Source organism: Bufo gargarizans, chromosome 3, assembly GCF_014858855.1.
Source record: "Bufo gargarizans isolate SCDJY-AF-19 chromosome 3, ASM1485885v1, whole genome shotgun sequence".
Lineage (NCBI taxonomy): Eukaryota > Metazoa > Chordata > Amphibia > Anura > Bufonidae > Bufo > Bufo gargarizans.
Window position 1 is genome coordinate 108563317 of NC_058082.1, and position 20525 is coordinate 108583841.

The window sequence follows — 20525 nt, forward strand, 5'->3', positions numbered from 1 at the left end:
CCACATTTATAATGATCACTGTACCAGTGACGGTGTACATATTTGCGCCCGCCCCTTTAACCACCTTGTCCAGGTTTATAGTGAAGTCAGATTCCTACTGTAAGTATAATGGCGTCTATCGTTGGGACCGTCTTACGTTAGAGTCTCTTATTTTACATTATATTAGGGCTTTATTTTTATTTTTTTAAGGAAAACATTCTTGGTGGTTGCCGAGCAACAGCAGGATGTGCCAGTGCAGTGACCACTGGGGCGGCTCCTGTGGTTTCACCCTTCGCTCACAGGGTGGAGGCTTTAGCCTTATGGTGACTTCTTTTCAGCCGTATACGGATGTCGGTGAGAACCTGGCTGATGTTTTCTGGTCCCGGTTGGCTTCTGAGAAAACACAGTCTAATGACCTACAGTATCCGTCAGCATTTGACCGGGACACGGCCCGCCGATCTGATATTGGTGACCTATCCTGATAGAAATAGACATCGCCTTTGATTATCGGATAACCCCTTTAAAAACTGGGAAAACCCTTTAAGGCACCTTCCACACGTCCTTGTCAGTGATGACGTCTGTTTCGAGACGGTCAGCGTTCCATCCGTGAAGATGTCCATTAAGGCCTCATGCACACGGCCGTTGTGTGTTGCAGTCTGCAAACTGTGGATCTGCAGAACACGGACGGCGTCCGTGTGCGTTCCAGAATGACACGGACAGCCTTTAATATAACTGCCCATTCTTGTCCGCACTATAGGATATGTTATATTTTTTTTGCTGACCACGGAACGGGTCAACGGATGCGGACAGCACACGGAGTGCTGACCGCATCTTTTGCGGCCCCATTGAAGTGAATGAGTCGGATGCGGACCTAAACAACGGCTGTGTGCATGAGGCCTAAGGCTGCATGTGTCTCTTTCGTTTTTGCTCTCTCTATCATTCGTATTCCATGAGCACTGCTAGGCTGAAAGGTTTTCCAGAGCATCTCCTACCAATGGTCAGTGAAAAAACACTGACAGAACACTGATGTCAGTGAGGGAAAAGGATGTGTGAATAAACGAATTAAAGCCATGGACAGCACATGTCTGCGAGTCACTGATGTGTGTTGGGGTTATCCAACACCTATAATGCCCCCAAAATGCCCGGGCACCTCATACAAGTTATACTTACCATGCTCCCCGGCGCCCACATCGATCCTGATGGCCACGGCTGCATCTCACCATTGCAAGGATAAAAATATCCGGCAAACGTGGGAGTCAGCCAATAGCAGGCCTCAACGGGCACATGCCTCCTTAGAATCACGGGTGAGGCTAAGGAGGCTCATCCCGTCACAGCATGCTATTGGCTGACTCCCCCCCCCCCCCCCCCCCCCCCATGATCACCCCTTGCTAGATGTTTTGATCCGCACAATGGGGAGATGTGGCCAGGGCTGGTGCAAGGATTTTTGCCACCCTAGGCAAAAGATAACTTTGCCACCCATTGACCACGCCCTTTGACCCGGCCCTTTTTGGTCAGCCACCTATTTAATGATTGTTGCATGCAACATTTTATTTAACCGGCTAATCTTAGACATTCTATACAATTCTCTCCCCCCCCCCATCAGCCTTTTGACCAAATAATAAAAATGGTACATTTAATTAAAACATTTTAATTGTAAACATTTTCTCATATGCAAAACCTAAAAAAGCAGCATTGCACATATAAAGCACGTACCTCTCACGTACCTCTCACATCCAGGGCCTCCAGGTGACGTCTCCTCAATGTAGATCTTCTCTGTCGTCTTCTCCATTCGGTCCGGACACTTCTCTCAGCCGCTCCTCGTCTCTGCAGAGTGTGACGCACATACATCTTAGTGTCCTCCCTTTTCTATCATCGTGCCCCCCCCAATACCACAAATACTATCCTGAAGAAATAGTAGTGCCCCATAGTAATAGTGCTCCTCATAGTCCCACCAATAGTAATGCCCTCATTAGTAATATGCCCACCGCACTACCCCACATTATGTAATTTGCCCCCCCCGCACTGCCCCACATTATGTTGTTTGCCCCCAAAGTACAAGGGGGCGGGTGCTAGTGGTGTTGGGAACTTGGGTCCGGCGGGTGACACCCCTTCAGACTGGTGTCACCCAGTGCTGCCCGCATCCGCCGCACCCAACTTGCAACGCCACTGGCAGCTTCCAGAGCGCTGGCGCCCCAAGCAAGAATGCGATCTACGTGGTGGCCTACTCTGCTTATGGGTGGCGCCGGTCCTGGATGCGGCAGCGGCCATCATGAGATGCTGGTGCCGTGGAGCGGGGTAAGTATAACCTGTATGAGGTGCCCAGGCATTACTAATGACTAGTACAGGGATGAGCAACCTTCGGTACTCCAGCTGCTGTGAAACTACAACTCCCAGCATGCACACTTGCTTGATTGCACCATTCATTTCTATAGGAGTTACAAGAACAATCAAGCAAGTGTGCATTCTGGGAGTTATAGTTTTGGAACAGCTGGAGAGCCAGAAGTTGCTGATCCCTGGACTAGCTTACCATGGTGTTGGCCAGATTTGACATCAGGGCTGTGGAGCCGGTAGGCAAATTTCCACCTCTGACCCCTCTATGTTCCCACACTATATGTGGCTCTGCGGCCTGTTAGGACCCCCTGCCTTATCCCAGGGCACTGGTGGGAGATGTACCTGCCCCCGTCAAGTAAAGAGTTTTTTCAGTAGCAAAAATCGTCAACTCCTTAGGTTGCTGTTCAAACAAAAAAACAGCAAAAACTCGCCTCGCGGTTCCCCTTCTGCTCCTGTACCAATCCCCTGCCCCAATTTGCTTCCTGGTCGAGGGATGTGACCACTGCAGCCAGTCGCCATCTGTATCAGGTCACCACCTCAGACACTGATTGGTTGTTGCAGTCACATGCTCCTGCGTTGGAACATTATCGCGGGACCAGGAAGCAGAGATCGGCAGGGCATGGGCAGCATTGGTACAAGAGGGAAGCGTGAGGTGTGTTTTTATATATTATATTATATTTTTTGTGTTTGAACAGCAAACTCAGGAGTTTAGACCGGAATTTTTTTTTCTCCCAGAAAACCCTTTGAAGACAGTGTGCTTATTGTGGACAGACCCTTTTTAAAGGAGTTGCCCATGACCTGCAGTTCTGAGGCAGTCGCACTACTACTAGCGCCTTCGTGGTGCCTCTGGGGTCACCTGCATTAAATACCGTCCTTTTTACCCTTCCCAGGCTAAGACATGGATGACCTGAACCTTCACTACCGATTCCTCAACTGGAGACGCCGAATCCGTGAAATCCGTGAGGTGCGAGCTGTGCGTTACCAGGAGAGGGCCAAGCACATTACGGTAGATGGGGATACCCTAAGGTGGGGAACGGCCCTCGGAGATTGAGGGTGATAATTCTCTGTAACTGCATGTAATAAACTTATGTTATTTACGGGGAGAATGACTCCCATCATGCACACAGCTTCCTCCCATTAGTAAGAGTACTGTGAACCTGAAGTCACTCTTCTCTCTTCTCTGCATCTGCTGCTCATATGAATTGAGGCTAGGGATGTAATGTTCCTCAGTGGTACTTTTGACAGTCCAGAAAACTTCCCAATGGATCCTTACTTTATCTCGTGTTGTGTATTATTGCATGTTGTGCAGCGGATGTGCATACACCGCTGCCATGTACGTGATGTTCCTCAGAGGCGTGGCTTCTGTCGCTGACTCGTGCCATTTACTGGAGCGCCAGGTCGTCTGTGGGTCTTGCGTACTAAACCCATGCATGCCATGTACTTATTATATTCGCTGATTTCAGCTCAATTGACTGTGTCATGACTTTCACCCCGACTGCAGATGTCAGGGGTAAGAAGGATGGGAGATGTTGGATTTCAGCTTGCCCAATCCTTTACTCTTGCAGTGGTTTATTGCCCTTTCCCCATTGAAAAGGTCAGTCAACAGCTAGGGGCTTTCAAAATGGCTGATCTCATCTCAGGAGCCCAGTCAGGGCTCCAGATAGCGACCAAAACGGTTGCCAATGCGCCTTAAAATTTGTAACTGTACCGCCACGCTCCTGAGCAGCCTACATTCTCTTCACTAGCACAGTGAAGAAAGGAGTCCCTCCCTCTCCACTGTGACGCGACCGCCACTACCACCAATGGGGAGATAGCAGGGAGGAGCTGTGGCCACTGCACCACCAATGAATGTATAACATATTAATACAAGTGTCAGCAGCGGTATCACAGACTCGGCACCCGGTCTCAATAACAGGGCATGCGAGCTGTGGCAATTAACCCCTCAGGTGCCACATCTGAGGGGTTAATTGCTGCAGATCGCATGCACCCTGTTATTGAGGCCAGGTACCGAGTCTGTGATACCGCTTCTGACACTTGTATAAATGAGTTAAAGAGTTAAAGTTAAAGTATATGAACTAAGTAGCAGGCTGCATAGAGTGGAGCCCAGGGATCTAAGTGCACTTACTATTATTCCTGGGCGCCGCTCCGTTCGCCCCCTGTGGCCCCCGGTATTTTCAACATTTAGAGCAAGGAGGAGGAGACGCCAGTGTCTCTCCTTCTCCCTGACAGCAGCGCTGACCAATCACAGAAGGAGAGACACTGGCGCTTCCTCCTCCTTGCTCTGAATGTCGAAAATACCGGGGCGCCGCTCCGTTTGCCCTCTATGGCCCCAGGAATATTAGTAAGTGCATAATGTCTTGATAAACTTGGGAATTCATTTTTCCTTCGATGATAGTAATCCGTCCAGGCCCCGATGCAGCAAAGCAGCCCCAAACCATGATGCCCCCACCGCCATAATTCACAGTTTGGATGAGGTTTTGATGTTGGTGTGCTGTGCCTCCTTCTCCACACATAGGGCTGTTTCACACGAGCGGATGCCGTGCGTGGCATCCGCTCCGTGAAAGTGCCAAGACCCGATGCAGACTGCAGAGGCACGGAGTATTAACATGACTGATAATGCTCCGTGCCTCTCTGTGATCTCTTTACTCCGAAATCACAGTGACAACTTTATCTCACCGTGATTTCGTAGTAAAGAGGTCACAGAGAGGCACGGAGCATTATCAGTCATGTTAATGCTCCGTGCCTCTGCAGTCTGCATCGGGTCTTGGCACTCTTTCACGGAGCGGATGCCACGCACGGCATCCGCTTGTGTGACACAGCCCGTAGTGTTGTGTGTTTCTTCCAAACAACTCAACTATGGTTTCATCTGTCCACAGAATATTTTGCCTAGTACTGCTGTGGAACATCCAGCTGCTCTTGTGCAAACTGTAAACGTGCAGCAATGTTTTTTTTTGTTTTGGACAGCAGTGGCTTCCTCTGTGGTATCCTCCCATGAAATCCATTCTTGTTTAGTGTTTAACGTATCATAGATTCACTAACGGGATGTTAGCATATGCCAGATACTTTTGTAAGTCTTTAGCTGGCACTCTAGGATTCTTCTTCACCTCATTAAGCAGTCTGCGCTGTGCTCTTGCAGTCATCTTTACAGGACGGCCACTCCTAGGGAGATTAGCAGCAGTGCTGAACTTTCTCCATTTAAAGACAATTTGTCTTACCGTGGACTGATGAACAGCAAGGCTTTTGGAGATACTTTTATAACCCTTTCCAGCTTTATGCAAGTCAACAATTCCTAATCGTAGGTCTTCTGAGAGCTCTTTTGTGCGAGGCATCATTCTCATCAGGCAATGCTTCTTGTGAAAAGCAAACCCAGAACTGGTGTGTTTTATTTATAGGGCTGGGCAGCTGTAACCAACACCTCCAATCTCATCTCATTGATTGGACTCCAGTTGGCTGACATCTCACTCCAATTAGCTCTTGAAGATGTCATTAGTCTAGGGGTTCACATACTTTTTTCCTCCTGCACTGTGAATGTTTACATGGCGTGTTCAATAAAAACATGGTAACATTTAATTATTTGTGTGTTATTAGTTTAAGCAGACTGTGATTGTCTATTGTTGTGACTTAGATGAAGATCAGATCACATTTTATGACCAACTTGTGCAGAAATCCATATCATTCCAAAGGGTTCACATACTTTTTCTTGCAACTGTATTTAATTTCATAGAAGTTATCTTAATGAGGAGATATGCTGAAAGGCATATATTTATGGATGATAAAGTTTCACTGTATATAGGTGATTTTGCGGTCCTAGGAATCTTGTCACAAACTGAGCAGTAGAGTACAGAGGACCCTTTTAAAGATCTGGGAAGTTCCTGTTTCCTGTCCGGAAGGGGAAGGATCTCTCAGAGGTGCTCTCATGGGCTCATGGAAAATGGATTACCGTTAAGAGTAATCCATGTATTTCTTGTTAAAAAAAACCTATGGTTCTTTCCAGATTATATTAAGCTTGAAATGTTTGAACCATTATCTAGTGTCCGAGAGGTTTCGGATGGAATCAATCAGGTCGGCGATAAACAATCTCTTTACAGACTGTTTTATGGCCACTGTAGATGTGGAGGATGCATATTATCATGTCACTATCTATCCCAGACATCAGAGGTTTTTGAGGGTTGCAGTTCAGCTTAAGGAAGAGTCCTACTCATTCAGTTCCGAGCCCTACCATTTGGGCTATCCCAGGCCCCAAGGGTCTTCACCAACATTGTATTAAAGATGATGGCCCATGTCTGGGAGAGGGAGGTAGTTATCATCCCCTACCTAGACTACTTTCTTATTGCCAAATCAATTCAGATCCTTCTAGAACATATTGTTTGGTTGAGGGAGATTCTAGAGAAACTGGGTTGGGATGTAAATCTAAAAGATCCAGTTTGTGCCCCAATCAGACTTGCAAATTCTTAGGGATGATCTTAGATTCCAGATCTCAGAGGTGCCTTCTACCTCTACAAAAGTTCTTTTCATCAAGTCAAAGGTTCAGGTTCTTCTCTCCCGTCAGTCGGTTTTCTTAAGGGAAGCCATGTCTGTGCTGGGTCTCATGATTGCCGCTATTTCAGGGGTAGAATGGGCCCAATATCATTTGACTTGGGCTACTTTCACACCTGTGTTAGGTGCAGATCCGTCTGGTATCTGCAGACTGATCCGCACCTATAATGCAAACACTTGTATCCGTTCAGAACGGATCCGTTTCCATTCCCATTTGTTCATGATAATGCAAACGGATCAGTTTTGACTTACACTGAAAGTCAATGGGAGGCGGATCTGTTTTCAATTGCACTATATTGTGTCAGTGAAAACGGATCCGTCCACATTGACTTACTAACGGAGCAGAACAACAGAAATAAATAGTGGTGGTGTGAACGGGGCCTAAGAGGTGGGTATGCAGGAAACCATTACTGGTCTAAATAACAACATGAAGTAATTATGGTGAAGTGATAAAGTCCAGTCCAATATGGCAGATCTTCGCTGTACTTTATCACTTGGCTATAATAGCCTGCTGTGCATTTACTACATACTGCAGCACATACATCACACACCCTGCACTACATACATCAGTGTGAGATGTGTGTGTTGTGTAGATCACACACTGCATTAAATACATTACACATATTGATACATTGCTGCACTGTTACATTGTGGTGCAGGTCAGACTGGATGTCCGGGTATCACGACCGGCATGCCGATCACATATGTGACGCAAAGGGAAGGCCCTGTCCAAGGGAGAGGGAAAGATGGTGACCCCTAACTCACCTTGAGGCTGGCACCTGACTGCCCTGAGGTCCCTAGACGGGTTCTTCACCCGTACGCCGATCACGTACCTAAACCCTGAATAGGGCGGTGGGAACACTAGTCCGCACCACTAACACTAAAGGGAAACACCAGGGAGAGGACAGACAAAACATATAATCCCAGGTGGGCGACAGCAAAAGACCAACAGGGATCAGGAGGGTAACGCTCTGGTACGACAACCAGGAATAACAGCTACACGGCTCCAGTGGGTCAGTATAGAAGTCCAGGCAGGAAGCTCTATATCTGGCAACCAGAGAAATGGGAGAGGGGAATATAAAGAGGTTGGGAGTGCCAGACATGAAACAGCTGAGAAGAAGAAGCTACGGATCCCTGAGTGAGACAAAAAGGATTGCAGGGCAAACACAGAAAGCTACCATTAAGTAACAGCGCGATCTTTAGACATAAAGCGTGCAGCCACCCGCTGCGACTTCCTGACCCCGGGTATAACGCAGTCAGACTTTGCTCTTGACACCCTCGTGACATGGGGCTCTCCTGCAGTGGTCCAGCACTCCATTTCTCTTCAGCTTCACACCATGTTTGCTGGCGCAGTGCTGCCCCTGCTTTCCTCATACATCAAAGCTCAGGAGCCGGCCCCTCCTCCTTTCAGCTCCCGCCGGCTTCCCCTGCTGCAGGGTGCTGTATCGCTCCGACGCCCACCCAAACTAACCAATAGCAAAGCTCCTTACTATGTGAAGCTTTGCTATTGGTTATTTCAGGCACAGGCAGCATCACTGTGCTGTTGAATGTAGGGGAAAATTCTAAGGCGTATTGGTACATCTTAGGCCCCTTTCATACGGGCGTCGTGAAAGAGGTCCGGATGCGCACGCACTTTCAGTCCGTTTTTTTAATGCGTTTTGCATGCGCGTGATAAAAAACTGAATGTTGGTACCCGAACCCGGACTTCTTCCCTGAAGTTCGGGTTTGGGTTCGGTGTTCTGTAGATTTCATTTTTTTCAGTTTATAACCATGTTATAATGGAAAAGAATAGCATCCTTTAATACAGAATGCAAAGTAATTGAGGGTTAAAAAAAATAATAAAAATTACTCCCCTCATCCACTTGATCGCGCAGCCGTTATCGTCTTCTCTCTTATTGCAGGACCTGCGCTGACGGCATTGCGCTTGCCACGTGGTGATGTCAGCGCAGGCCCTGCTTAATGAAGATAGAAGAACTTTCTATCTTAATTCAGCCGCTCTGCGCTGATGTCACTGCGCCTACCATGTGGTGAGAGCGACAACGTCAGTGCAAGTCCTACAAGACGAAGAAAGAAGCCGATAACCGCTGCGCAATCAAGTGGATGAGGTGAGTTATTTTTTAACCCTCAATGATCATTTTACTTTGCATTCTGTATTAAAGAATGCTATTCTTTTCCATTATAACCATGTTATAATGAAAAATAATAAAGTAAATGGACTTTAATAGGGTCCGGGGTTGCTCATCCCTATTTATTCACATCATCTCCTTAGTAACCATGTGCGAAAAATCGAGCAAGTGCAGATGCAATGTGATTTTTCACGCAGCCCTATTCACTTCTATTGGGGCCTGTGTTACATGAAAAACGCAGAATATAGAACCTGGTGCGATTTTTCATGCAACGCACAAGTGCTGCGTGACCAACATCGCTCATGTACACCCCCCCCCCCCCCCCCCATATAAAAATTAATGAGTCAGTATTCAGTGCGGGTGCAATGCGTGACGTGAATGCAGAAAACTCGCCCGTGTGAAAGGGGCCTTAGACTTTTTTCAGAGAGTAAAACGGCCTGAACAGGCGTCTATGACGCTTGTACAGGCATTGTTGCGACCTCTGGTCCCTGGTCTGTAAAAAGAAGGTTCCTCCTTTGGCTCTAAACTTGGTTCTTTTGGCCCTCTCTTCAGCCCATCAGTATGATCTACCTAAAATTCTCTCGCTTAAGCTTGCTTTCCTCTTGGCCATTACCTCTGCCAAGAGGGTTAGTGAGATTACTGCTCTTTCCATTTACCTGCAGTACTTGGTAATTTGGAGGATTTTTTTTACCGAAGTTCTCTTTTAGGTTTCGCCGTTCCCAGGAGATGGTGTTACCATCCTTCTGCTCTTCTCCCAAAAAAAAAAAAAAAAGTCAGTATTCCGTTTGGATGTTAGGAGATGCATTGTTCAGTATCTCCGGGTCACGCAACCAGTCCGAAGAATCGGGGTCCGAAGAAGGGTTCTGCTGCCTTGTCCTAGACCATAGTTAGATGGATTAGGCAGGCTTTTGCCTTAGCATATTCTTCTGAGGCAGTTCCTTCACCTTCAGCGTTCGGGGCCCACTCTACTAGGTCAGTCTCTACTTCCTGGGCAGAGAGGGCTTCCGCTTCCATAGAGCAGTTCTGTGGAGCAGCCACCTGGATTTATACTTGCACTATAGACTTTAGCTTCCTTCCAATGAAGGCCTTACTTTTGGTCGTAAGGTCCTTCAAGCTGTTTTCCCGCCCTAGATAGGATTCTTGCCTATCCTCCATGGGTGCTGTCATAGGTGAAGGGGAAAATTTAGATAACACTCATCGGCAATCGGTTTGCTTTGTCTATGAATAAATAAATGAAAATGACAATTGTATTATAAGAAAGTTAAGGCTAGAATTTATTTAAGAAGGTTTTATTCGGATGTTATGTTCCTTAGTCCTTGGAAAAGGACAGGGCATAGAGGGGGGTGGACCCTCTTTTAAAGTGATTCTGGTTCCTGTGTCCTGTCCTGAGGAGTTGGAGGAGGTCTCTCCCAGGGGTGCTGTCATAGGCTCAAAGAAAACAGATTACCGGTAAGTGTAATCTAAATTTTCTGCTGGATTGCAGGGTGGTCTGTAACCATGGAAACGAGCAGTGTCTAATGTAATGGAAAAATGAATCCAGCCAGCAAAGGAGGCAATATGGACAATCGCCATACATTTAGTAAGTGCCTTGTATTAACTTTCTCTACATGATAAATGAACAGCACACATATAACATTCATCTGCTGTCCACATTTTTGGTGGCCCCATAGAAATGAATGTGTCCGCCTTTGATCCGTGAAAAATGCAAACCGAAAATAAGTTTGTTTGCATGAGGCCTAAGAGTGTATACATATGTACATAGCTCTGTCACTGGTAGTTGACTGGGGCGGTCTTAAAGAGGAGCTTTCACCAGGAAAAAGTATGTAAACTGACTATACCGACGTGTAGAGCGGCGCCCGGGGATCCCCCTGCACTTACTGTTATCCCCGGGCGCCGCTCCGTTCTCCGGTTATAGCCTCCGGTATGTTCCTACTTAGGCTCCACCCAGGGGAACCTGCCGGCGTCTTTCTCCTATGCTGTAGCACTGGCCAATCGCAGTGCTACAGCATAGGAGAAAGAGACCGCGGCAGGTTCCCCTGGGTGGAGCCTAACTAGGAACATACCCGAGGCTATAACCGGAGAACGGAGCGGCGCCCGGGGATAACAGTAAGTGCAGGGGAATCCCCGGGCGCCGCTCTACACGTCGGTATAGTCAGTTTACATACTTTTTCCTGGTGAAAGGTCCTCTTTAAAGGCTTGTCACTTCAGCAGATGGCCATTATCATGTAGAGAAAGTTAATACAGTGCACGTACTAATGTATTTTTATTGTCCATATTGCTGGCTTGGTTCATTTTTTCCATCACATTATACACTGCTTGTTTCCATAGTTACAACCACCCTGCAATCCAGCAGTGGTGGTCGTGCTTGCACACTATAAGAAAAAAAAAGCCAGCCTCTCTGGTGGGAGCTCACGTAGGCTGGTGCTTTTTTCTATAGTGTACAAGCACGGCCATGCTGCTGGACTACAGGGTAGTTGTAACCATGGAAACTTTTTCTGAATAATAAATGCTATGTGCTGAAGTGGTAAAACCCCTTTAAGTACTGTACTGTGCATGCGCTGATCCCATAGACTCATGTGCAGCCATGAATTTTCAGGGCCAGGTGTGGTTATTTCGTCTTTGCCATGTCAGGCAAAGAATACAAGCAGAGCCTCAGGAGAAACAAGGTGCAAGAGCAACACCCTCATTGCACTAAGGGTCCATTTGCATAAAATTAAAAAGCTAATTTCTCTGGATTTGGGCCACATATCACGATGGGACAAAGTGCATTAGAATATACAGGAAAACTGACGTCTGCGCGCTGCATATGATTTATTGCAAAATATGTAGTGACAGATTACCTATAAGCAGTTGTAGGACTTGTCCAGGATTTTTAATGGTCTCGGACATCCCCTTTTAATGTTTTCTATTTATTTTCTTTTTACTACAAGTAAGGCCTCTTTCACACTTGCGTTGTCCGCATCCATCGTGTACTCCATTTGCCGGAATTACATGCCGGATCCGGAAAAACGCAAGTGAACTGAAAGCATTTGAAGACTGATCCGTCTTCAAAATGCATTCAGTGTTACTATGGCAGCCAGGACGCTATTAAAGTCCTGCTTGCCATAGTAGTAGTGGGGAGCGGGGGAGCAGTATACTTGCCGTCCGTGCGGCTCCCGGGGCGCTCCAGAATGACGTCAGAGCGCCCCATGCGCATGGATGACGTGTCCATGCGCCCTGGCGTCACTCTGAAGCGCCCCGGGAGCCACACGGACAGTAAGTATACTGCTCCCCCGCTCCCCACTACTACTATGGCAAGCAGGACTTTAATCATGGAAAATGTAATGCCGCTGCTGGGCTTCTGAAGCCGGACCCGTGGGGATCAGCTGAAAGCTGGGTTATTTAGATTCCCAAAAAGGCGACACCTTCTAATGACAGCCATTACAGCCTCATCCAGCTTTCCTTATACCTGAATGACCCATTAGTCTTCTGTGTGCTACTTCCTGGCGCCATTCTATGTGGACTACTCCTGCATAACCTTCAGGCACCAGGAATGCTCTGGATGAGCAGTATCAGGAGTTCACCCCAGATGTAGGAATGCTGCAGTGTGTGGAGGTTTGAACAGGCAGAAAAATGAAGTCTGAAGTAAATGTCGTCCGTGCAGCATGTGTATCATCTGACGGACAGCCCGTTTATTACTGGTTGCTTCTTTTTCTCACCAGTTACCACGGAAACTCAGGGGAGGTCGGCTGTTACGTTGCGCCACGACCGCTAAGTAAAGACAATAACTACTTTGAGGTGAGTTCTCTTTAATTGATGCTTACTGCGAGGTTGTGTGGTCATCGGATGGATGTTGTCTCCAGAGTCGGAGGGAATTTACCTTTTAAATAGTTAATGTTGCTTGGAGTGAGATCCGGGGCCATAAATCTTCTGCTCATCGGTTCTGATGATATGCAAAAAAAATCACCTCTGTACTGGCACCATGTAGAGCAGGGGTGGGGAACCTTTATGCTGTTGAGAATATTATATACCGTGTTTTTCACTTTATAAGACGCACCGCAGATTTTAAAGGAGGAACATAAGAAAAAAATATTTTTCATTAGACTCCTGACTCCCACAAATATCAGGACACCATATCATCCCTCCATGACAGACCCCCAAGAGACCTCAGAACAGCCCTTTTCTTTTAGACCACCCTCTGCCCTGTACGCGGTCAGGACCATGCAGCACCGGCCCCAGCAAGAAGACCAGGGAGGGCGAGTATCGGACGTGCTGGCGCTTCTTCCCCGCTCCCAAAATCAAATGCATACTATTGAGCACTTCCATAATGGAAGCACTCACTAGTATTGCTTTATAAGACGCACAGCCATTTCCTCCCTACTTTTGGGGAGGGGGGGGTGCGTCTTATAAAGTGAAAAATACGGTATTTAGTTCTTTATATCTTTATTTGGCATTAATGGCAGCCAGGCTCATCCTAGAGGGGTTCACCCAGCTTCCACTCTACCTGCCTCTGTCCTTTTCTCAGTCTCAGGTCAGACCCTCCTCAGCCTCCATTACCCACAGATAAACCCCCCCGCCTCCATCGGCCTCAGATGAGCCTCCAGCCTTCAAACAGACCCATCCGCCTCCGATGAGATCCCAATCAGACCTTCCCCAGCCTCCATTAATCACAGATCAACCCCCCCCCCCCCAGCCTTTATCAACCTCAAATGAGCCCCCAGCCTGTCTTCAGATCAGACCTCAGACCAACCAGACATACGGTGCCGCCACTGAGCAGATTCACTCGCCCTCCCTGCGTTGTACTGTGACCTGACGGCGCACAGAGTGTCTACGTGCACTACATCCTGACACTGTACATGTCAGGACACAGAGCGGGGCCCAGAATAGGACCGGGGAAGGTGAGTAAAGCCAGCGCAGCTCTGTTCCCACCTTCCTGTGCCTCCTGCATGCACCCTTACATGCTCTGGCAGGGGGGCAGGAGGCCACATGAAATGATTGGGTAGGAGATTCCCCATCCCTGATGTGCAGTAATGTGTGCTGGTAAGGCCGAATGCACACGGCTGTTTTTCACGGCCGTGAGCAGTTCGTGGAACCACGGGATGGATTCCTGCTGATAGCAGGAGCGCATGGCGTCATTGGTTGCTATGACGCCGTGCGCTCCCTGCTGCCGCCACAGTACAGTAATACACTGGTATAGATCATACCAGTGTATTACTGTATTGCGGCAGCAGGGAGCGCACGGCGTCATGGCAACCAATGACGCCGTGCGCTCCTGCTCTCAGGAATCCAGCTCGTGGTTCCACGGACCGCTCACGGCCGTGTGCCTTTGACCTAACTGGGGCTTTCTACAGTTACAGTCATGTGAAAAAATTAGGACACCCTTTGAAAGCATGTGGTTTTTTGTAACATTTTTAATAAAAGGTTATTTCATCTCCGTTTCAACAATACAGAGAGATTAAAGTAATCCGACTAAACAAAGAAAACTGAAGAAAAGTCTTTTCAAGATCTTCTGTAAATGTCATTCTACAAAAATGCCTATTCTAACTGAGGAAAAAGATAGGACACCCTTGCCCCTAATAGCGAGTGTTACCTCCTTTGGCTGAAATAACTGCAGTGAGACGGTTCTTGTAGCCATCTACCAGTCTTCGACATCGGTCTGAGGAAATTTTACCCCACTCCTCAATGCAGAACTTTTTCAGCTGTGAGATGTTTGAGGGGTTTCTTGCACGTACAGCCCTTTTAAAGTCACCCCACAGCATCTCAATGGGATTCAAATCTGGACTTTGACTTGGCCATTCCAGGACTCTCCATTTCTTCTTTTTCAGCCAATCTTTGGTTGATTTACTAGTATGTTTTGGGTCATTGTCATGTTGCATGGTCCAGTTCCGCTTCAGCTTTAATTTTCTAACTGATGGTCTCACATGTTCTTCAAGCACCTTCTGATACATAGTAGAATTCATCGTGGATTCTATGATGGTGAGCTGACCAGGTCCTGCTGCAGCAAAGCAGCCCCAAACCATGACACTTCCACCTCCATGCTTCACAGTTGGTATGAGGTTCTTTTCTTGGAATGCTGTGTTTGGTTTACGCCAAACATGTCCTCTGCTGTTGTGTCCAAATAATTCAATTTTGGACTCATCTGTCCAAAGAACATTATTCCAGAAGTCCTGGTCTTTGTCAACTTTATCTCTGGCAAATGTCAGTCTGGCCTCGATGTTTCTCTTGGAAAGCAAAGGTTTCCTCCTTGCACACCTCCCATGCAAGTTAAACTTGTACAGTCTCTTTCTGATTGTAGAGGCATGTACTTCTACATCAACAGTAGCCAGAGCCTGCTGTAGTTCTCGAGATGACACTTTAGGGTTTTTGGAGACCTCTTTTAGCATCTTGCGGTCTGCTCTTGGGGTGAACTTGCTGGGGCGACCAGTCCTGGGCATGTTGGCAGTTGTTTTGAAAGCCCTCCACTTGTAGACTATCTTCCGGACAGTGGAATGGCTGATTTCAAAATCTTTTGAGATCTTTTTAAATCCCTTCCCAGACTCATAGGCTGCTACAATCTTTTTTCTGAAGTCCTCTGACAGCTCTTTTGCTCTCACCATGGTGCTCACTCTCACTTCAACAGTCAGGAGCACACCAAACTAAATGTCTGAGGTTTAAATAGGGCAAGCCTCATTCAACATGCAGAGTAACGATCTACTAATTATGTGCACCTGGTGTGATATACCTGTGTGAGATCTGAGCCAATTTAAGAGGGAATACATGTGAGGGTGTCCTATCTTTTTCCTCAGTTAGAATAGGCATTTTTGTAGAATGACATTTACAGAAGATCTTGAAAAGACTTTTCTTCAGTTTTCTTTGTTTAGTTGGATTACTTTAATCTCTCTGTATTGTTGAAACAGAGATGAAATAACCTTTTATTAAAAATGTTACAAAAAACCACATGCTTTCAAAGGGTGTCCTAATTTTTTCACATGACTGTATATGATTACTATTAGAAGCAGCAGTTATTATATGGAGACTGCCATCCCTGTAATCAGGGCACTGTGCCCGCTGTTCAGTCTGGTGCCCAAGCTCCTCATTCTTCTTGTTGCAGTGGCTTAGGCTTACATTAAGGCCATTAAAGGGAAGCTGTCACCAAAAAATCACTGTTAACCGGGTACAATGTCTTAAAGACTGAATGTAATGAGACCTCTTCACTTTGTTACGTGTTGCTTCATTCTGGAGGGAAAAAAAAATTCAGTCCATATGCAGATGAGCAGTTAAGTGCACTGAGGTGTATCCAAGCCGCTCTGTGCACCCTCGCTGCTCCCAGCTCTTCCCTCTCCTTCCTGATTGACAGGACCAGGTGAGATGACTATAAAGGAACCTAGCCCTGTCAATCAAGGAGGAGAGGCAGGGAGAAGAAGGGTGCACAGCGTGACTTGGGTCTGCCTTCATTGCACTTAATGCAGGCTCCCTTTAAAGACTCAATAAAGGGGAGGCGGTCAGCAGTTTTCACCCCACAAAACTGCTGAAAGTGCTAGTAGGCGACCAGGAATCAAATCTGTCTTGTGCCGCAGTGCCAAGTATCTGCACGGTGTCCATCCAGGAGTCCCCTAGAGCCACTACTCAAGAGGGGGAGAGATTGGTGAATGTTTTCTGCTGATTCCAGGACATTCCACTTGTATTTCAGAACACCCAGCAGAATAAATAATTAAATTGTGTGTTTTAGAACAACCAGCGGCTGAAAATTTTTATTTTTAATTTTTTCTTTTTAGTTGATAAAAACAAAATGACTACCCACTTGCAGGCACAGAGGCAATCGCTCCTCTCTTGATTCCGAAAGACCGGTGCTTAAGTGTGATGAACATCACCACGCGCTCCCAGCGCAGGTCCTTTAGAATCAAGAGTGAAGCGACTGCCTCTGCGCGGGCAAGTGCCATATAGCACTAGTGTAGTTTTTTTTAACATCCGTTAAATCAGTGCATTTCTATCTAACTGATGTTAAAACGACCTCATTGATTTCTGTGGGGTCTGTCTGGCCGTGAAAATGGCAAAAAATAGAAAATGGACAGTATTCACTGGCTATTAAAATAACGGCCATGTGAGTCATATGAATGTAGCCTGAACCTATACATCCAGATAGGGTCATGACATCAGAACTTGGACTTCGATACCAAGTGCCGCATTACAGTACTTCATACCAAATCAATGCCACCTCCGCAGCCTTCTTGATCCCTGCGCCTATGCGTTCCCCTGGCTCTCCTGCCATAGACGCATGGCCGCTGATGAGAGCGCGTGTACAACGCAGTGCACGCCATGTTATGTTCTGTAATTGGAACTTCTACTAAGCTGAGCAATAGTGCAGCTTACTGTCAAAATACTGACGACGTCCATATTGAACTGGACATCAAAGTATCGAAAAGATGTTGATATTTCTATATCTGGTGCAACCCTTCATCCAAATGTTAGCTCTAAGTCGGAATTCTGAAACTCAGTGCAAACGTGTTTTTTTTTTTTTTTTTTTAAAGGTGTTTTTATTTTTTAATTGCACCATACTCTGTCTATAGGTTTTTTCGGCTTGTTTGCTGGCATTTTTGTACCATTGACATCAATGTATTTTTTTGCCTCTGCTTAAAAAAAGGCCAAGTAAAATTTGTGAAGGCAGCCGATTAGGATTGGTAAATCTGCCTCAGTGTTTTTGTTGTTTCCCTTTTGAATTGGATCCTGATTGTGTCTGTCTCTTCAGGTGTCTATTGTGGATCGTGGTGTTCGAGGGACAATAGCTGTGGGATTAGTACCACAATATTACAGTCTGGATCACCAACCAGGTTGGCTGCCGGATTCCGTGGCCTACCATGCGGATGATGGCAAGTAAGTACCTAATTATCATTGACGAACCAATGGACGTTTTCTGGGTGAAGTGTTACCGGTACTTAACCCCTTAAGGACACATGACGTATCGGTACGGCATGTTTCCCGAGTCCTTAAGGACACATGACGTACCGGTACGTCATGTGTTGTTCCGATCACTGCCGTGCGGCCGGCTGTGATCGGAACGAGGTGCCTGCTCAAATCATTGAGCAGGCACCTCGGCTAAATGCGCGGGGGGGTCCCGTGACCCCCCCCCATGTCCGCGATCGCAACAAACCGCAGGTCAATTCAGACCTGCGGTTTGTTGCGCTTTCTGCAGTTTCTGATCGCTGCGGTCCCTGACCGCGGCGATCAGAAACTTTAGTGTGGCGAAAATATATATTTATCACCCCCCCTGCACCTCTGAATGATTTTAGCCCGGTGGGAGGTGCAGGGGGGGTGTTGCGGGAGGCGGGTGGTGCGGCAGGCGGGATCGCGATCCCCCGCCCGCCTCCCATTGCGTAATCGTTGGTGTACAGTGGGTATACCAGGGTGCCAGCACATTGCTGGCACCCTGGTATAAACGGCTGACATCGGTGATGCGATGTCAGCCGTTTAACCCTTTCCACACAGCGGTCCGTACGGACCGCTGTATGGAAAAAGTTAACAGTAAGAGGGAGCTCCCTCCCTCTCAGATCGGGGGGCTGCAGTGCCTTTGCAGCCCCCTGATGGAGAGGGAGAGAGCCCCCAGACAGCCCCCCGCAGCCCCGTGCTCACCCTTCCCCGTCTGCGAAGTTCTGAGCAGACGGGGAAGGTTCCCATGGCAACAGGACGCCTGCTCAGGCGTCCTGCTGTCCATGGTGCTGAACAGATCTGTGCTGAAAGCATAGATCTGTTCAGTGTAAGTAAAATACAGTACAGAGCCCTATATAGAGTACAGTACTGTATTATACTGACATCAGACCCACTGGATCTTCAAGAACCAAGTGGGTCTGGGTCAAAAAAAGTGAAAAAAAAGTAAAAATCAAAAAACACATTTATCACTGATTAAAAATTAAAAAAATAAAATTCCCTACACATGTTTGGTATCGCCGCGTCCGTAACGACCTGATCTATAAAACTGTCATGTTACTTTACCCGAACGGTGAACGCCATAAAAATAAAAAATAAAAAACTATGATGAAATTGAAATTTTGTCCACCTTACTTCCCAAAAAAAGGTAATAAAAGTGATCAAAAAAGTCGCATGTACGCCAAAATTGTAACAATCAAACCGTCATCTCATCCCGCAAAAAATGAGACCCTACTTAAGATAATCGCCCAAAAACTGAAAAAACTATGGCTCTTAGACTATGGAAACACTAAAACATCATTTTTTTTTGTTTCAAAAATGAAATCATTGTGTAAAACTTACATAAAAAAAAAAAGTATACATATTAGGTATCGCCGCGTCCGTATCGACCGGCTCTATAAAAATATCACATGACCTAACCCCTCAGGTGACCACCGTAAAAAAATAAAAATAAAAACGGTGTAAAAAAAGCCATTTTTTGTCATCTTACGTCACAAAAAGTGTAATAGCAAGCGATCAAAAAGTCATATGCACCCCAAAATAGTGCAAATCAAACCGTCATCTCATCCCGCAAAAAATGAGACCCTACTTAAGATAATCGCCCAAAAACTGAAAAAACGATGGCTCTTGGACTATGGAGACACTAAAACATTTTTTTTGTTTTAAAAATGAAATCATTGTGTAAAACGTACATAAATAAAAAAAATTGTATGCATATTAGGTATCGCCGCGTCCGTGACAACCTGCTCTATAAAATTACCACATGATCTAACCTGTCAGATGAATGTTGTAAATAACAAAAAAAAAAACCGCTGCCAAAAAAGCTATTTCTTGTTACCTTGCCGCACAAAAAGTGTAATATAGAGCAACCAAAAATCATATGTACCCTAAACTAGTACCAACAAAACTGCCACCCTATCCCGTAGTTTCTAAAATGGGGTCACTTTTTTGGAGTTTCTACTCTAGGGGTGCATCAGGGGGGCTTCAAATGGGACATGGTGTCAAAAAACCAGTCCAGCAAAATCTGCCTTCCAAAAACCGTATGGCATTCCTTTCCTTCTGCGCCCTGCCGTGTGCCCGTACAGCGGTTTACGACCACATATGGGGTGTTTCTGTAAACTACAGAATCAGGGCCATAAATAATGAGTTTTGTTTGGGTGTTAACCCTTGCTTTGTAACTGGAAAAAAAAAATTTAAATGGAAAATCTGCCAAAAAAGTGAAATTTTGAAATTGTATCTCTATTTTCCATTAAATCTTGTGCAACACCTAAAGTGTTAACAAAGTTTGTAAAATCAGTTTTGAATACCTTGAGGGGTGTAGTTTCTTAGATGGGGTCACTTTTATGGAGTTTATAATCTGGGGGTGCATCAGGGGGGCTTCAAATGGGATATGGTGTCAAAAAACCGGTCCATAAAAATCAGCCCTCCAAAAAACAAACAGCGCACCTTTCACTCTACGCCCCGCTGTGTGGCCGTACAGTAGTTTACGGCCACATATTGGGTGTTTCTGTAAACGGCAGAGTCAGGGCAATAAAGATAGTCTTGTTTGGCTGTTAACCCTTGCTTTGTTGGTGGAAAAAATGGGTTAAAATGAAAAATTATACAAAAAAATAAAATTCTCAAATTTCCTCCCCATTTGCCAATAACTCTTGTGCAACACCTAAAGGGTTAACA

General features: G+C 46.3%; 1 protein-coding gene across 2 annotated transcripts in view; it reads left to right on the plus strand.

Annotated features, from left to right (window-relative positions):
* The window catches only part of SPRYD3 (SPRY domain containing 3), a 34118-nt gene that overhangs the window by 401 nt on the left and 13192 nt on the right, over positions 1 to 20525 (plus strand). For both annotated transcript variants that reach the window (XM_044286075.1, XM_044286076.1), the window contains exons 2-4: positions 3201 to 3336; positions 12674 to 12749; positions 17677 to 17801. In XM_044286075.1, the coding sequence (XP_044142010.1) occupies positions 3209 to 3336; positions 12674 to 12749; positions 17677 to 17801 (329 nt within the window). In that variant the 5' untranslated portion in view covers positions 3201 to 3208. The remainder of the gene's footprint in view (positions 1 to 3200; positions 3337 to 12673; positions 12750 to 17676; positions 17802 to 20525) is intronic.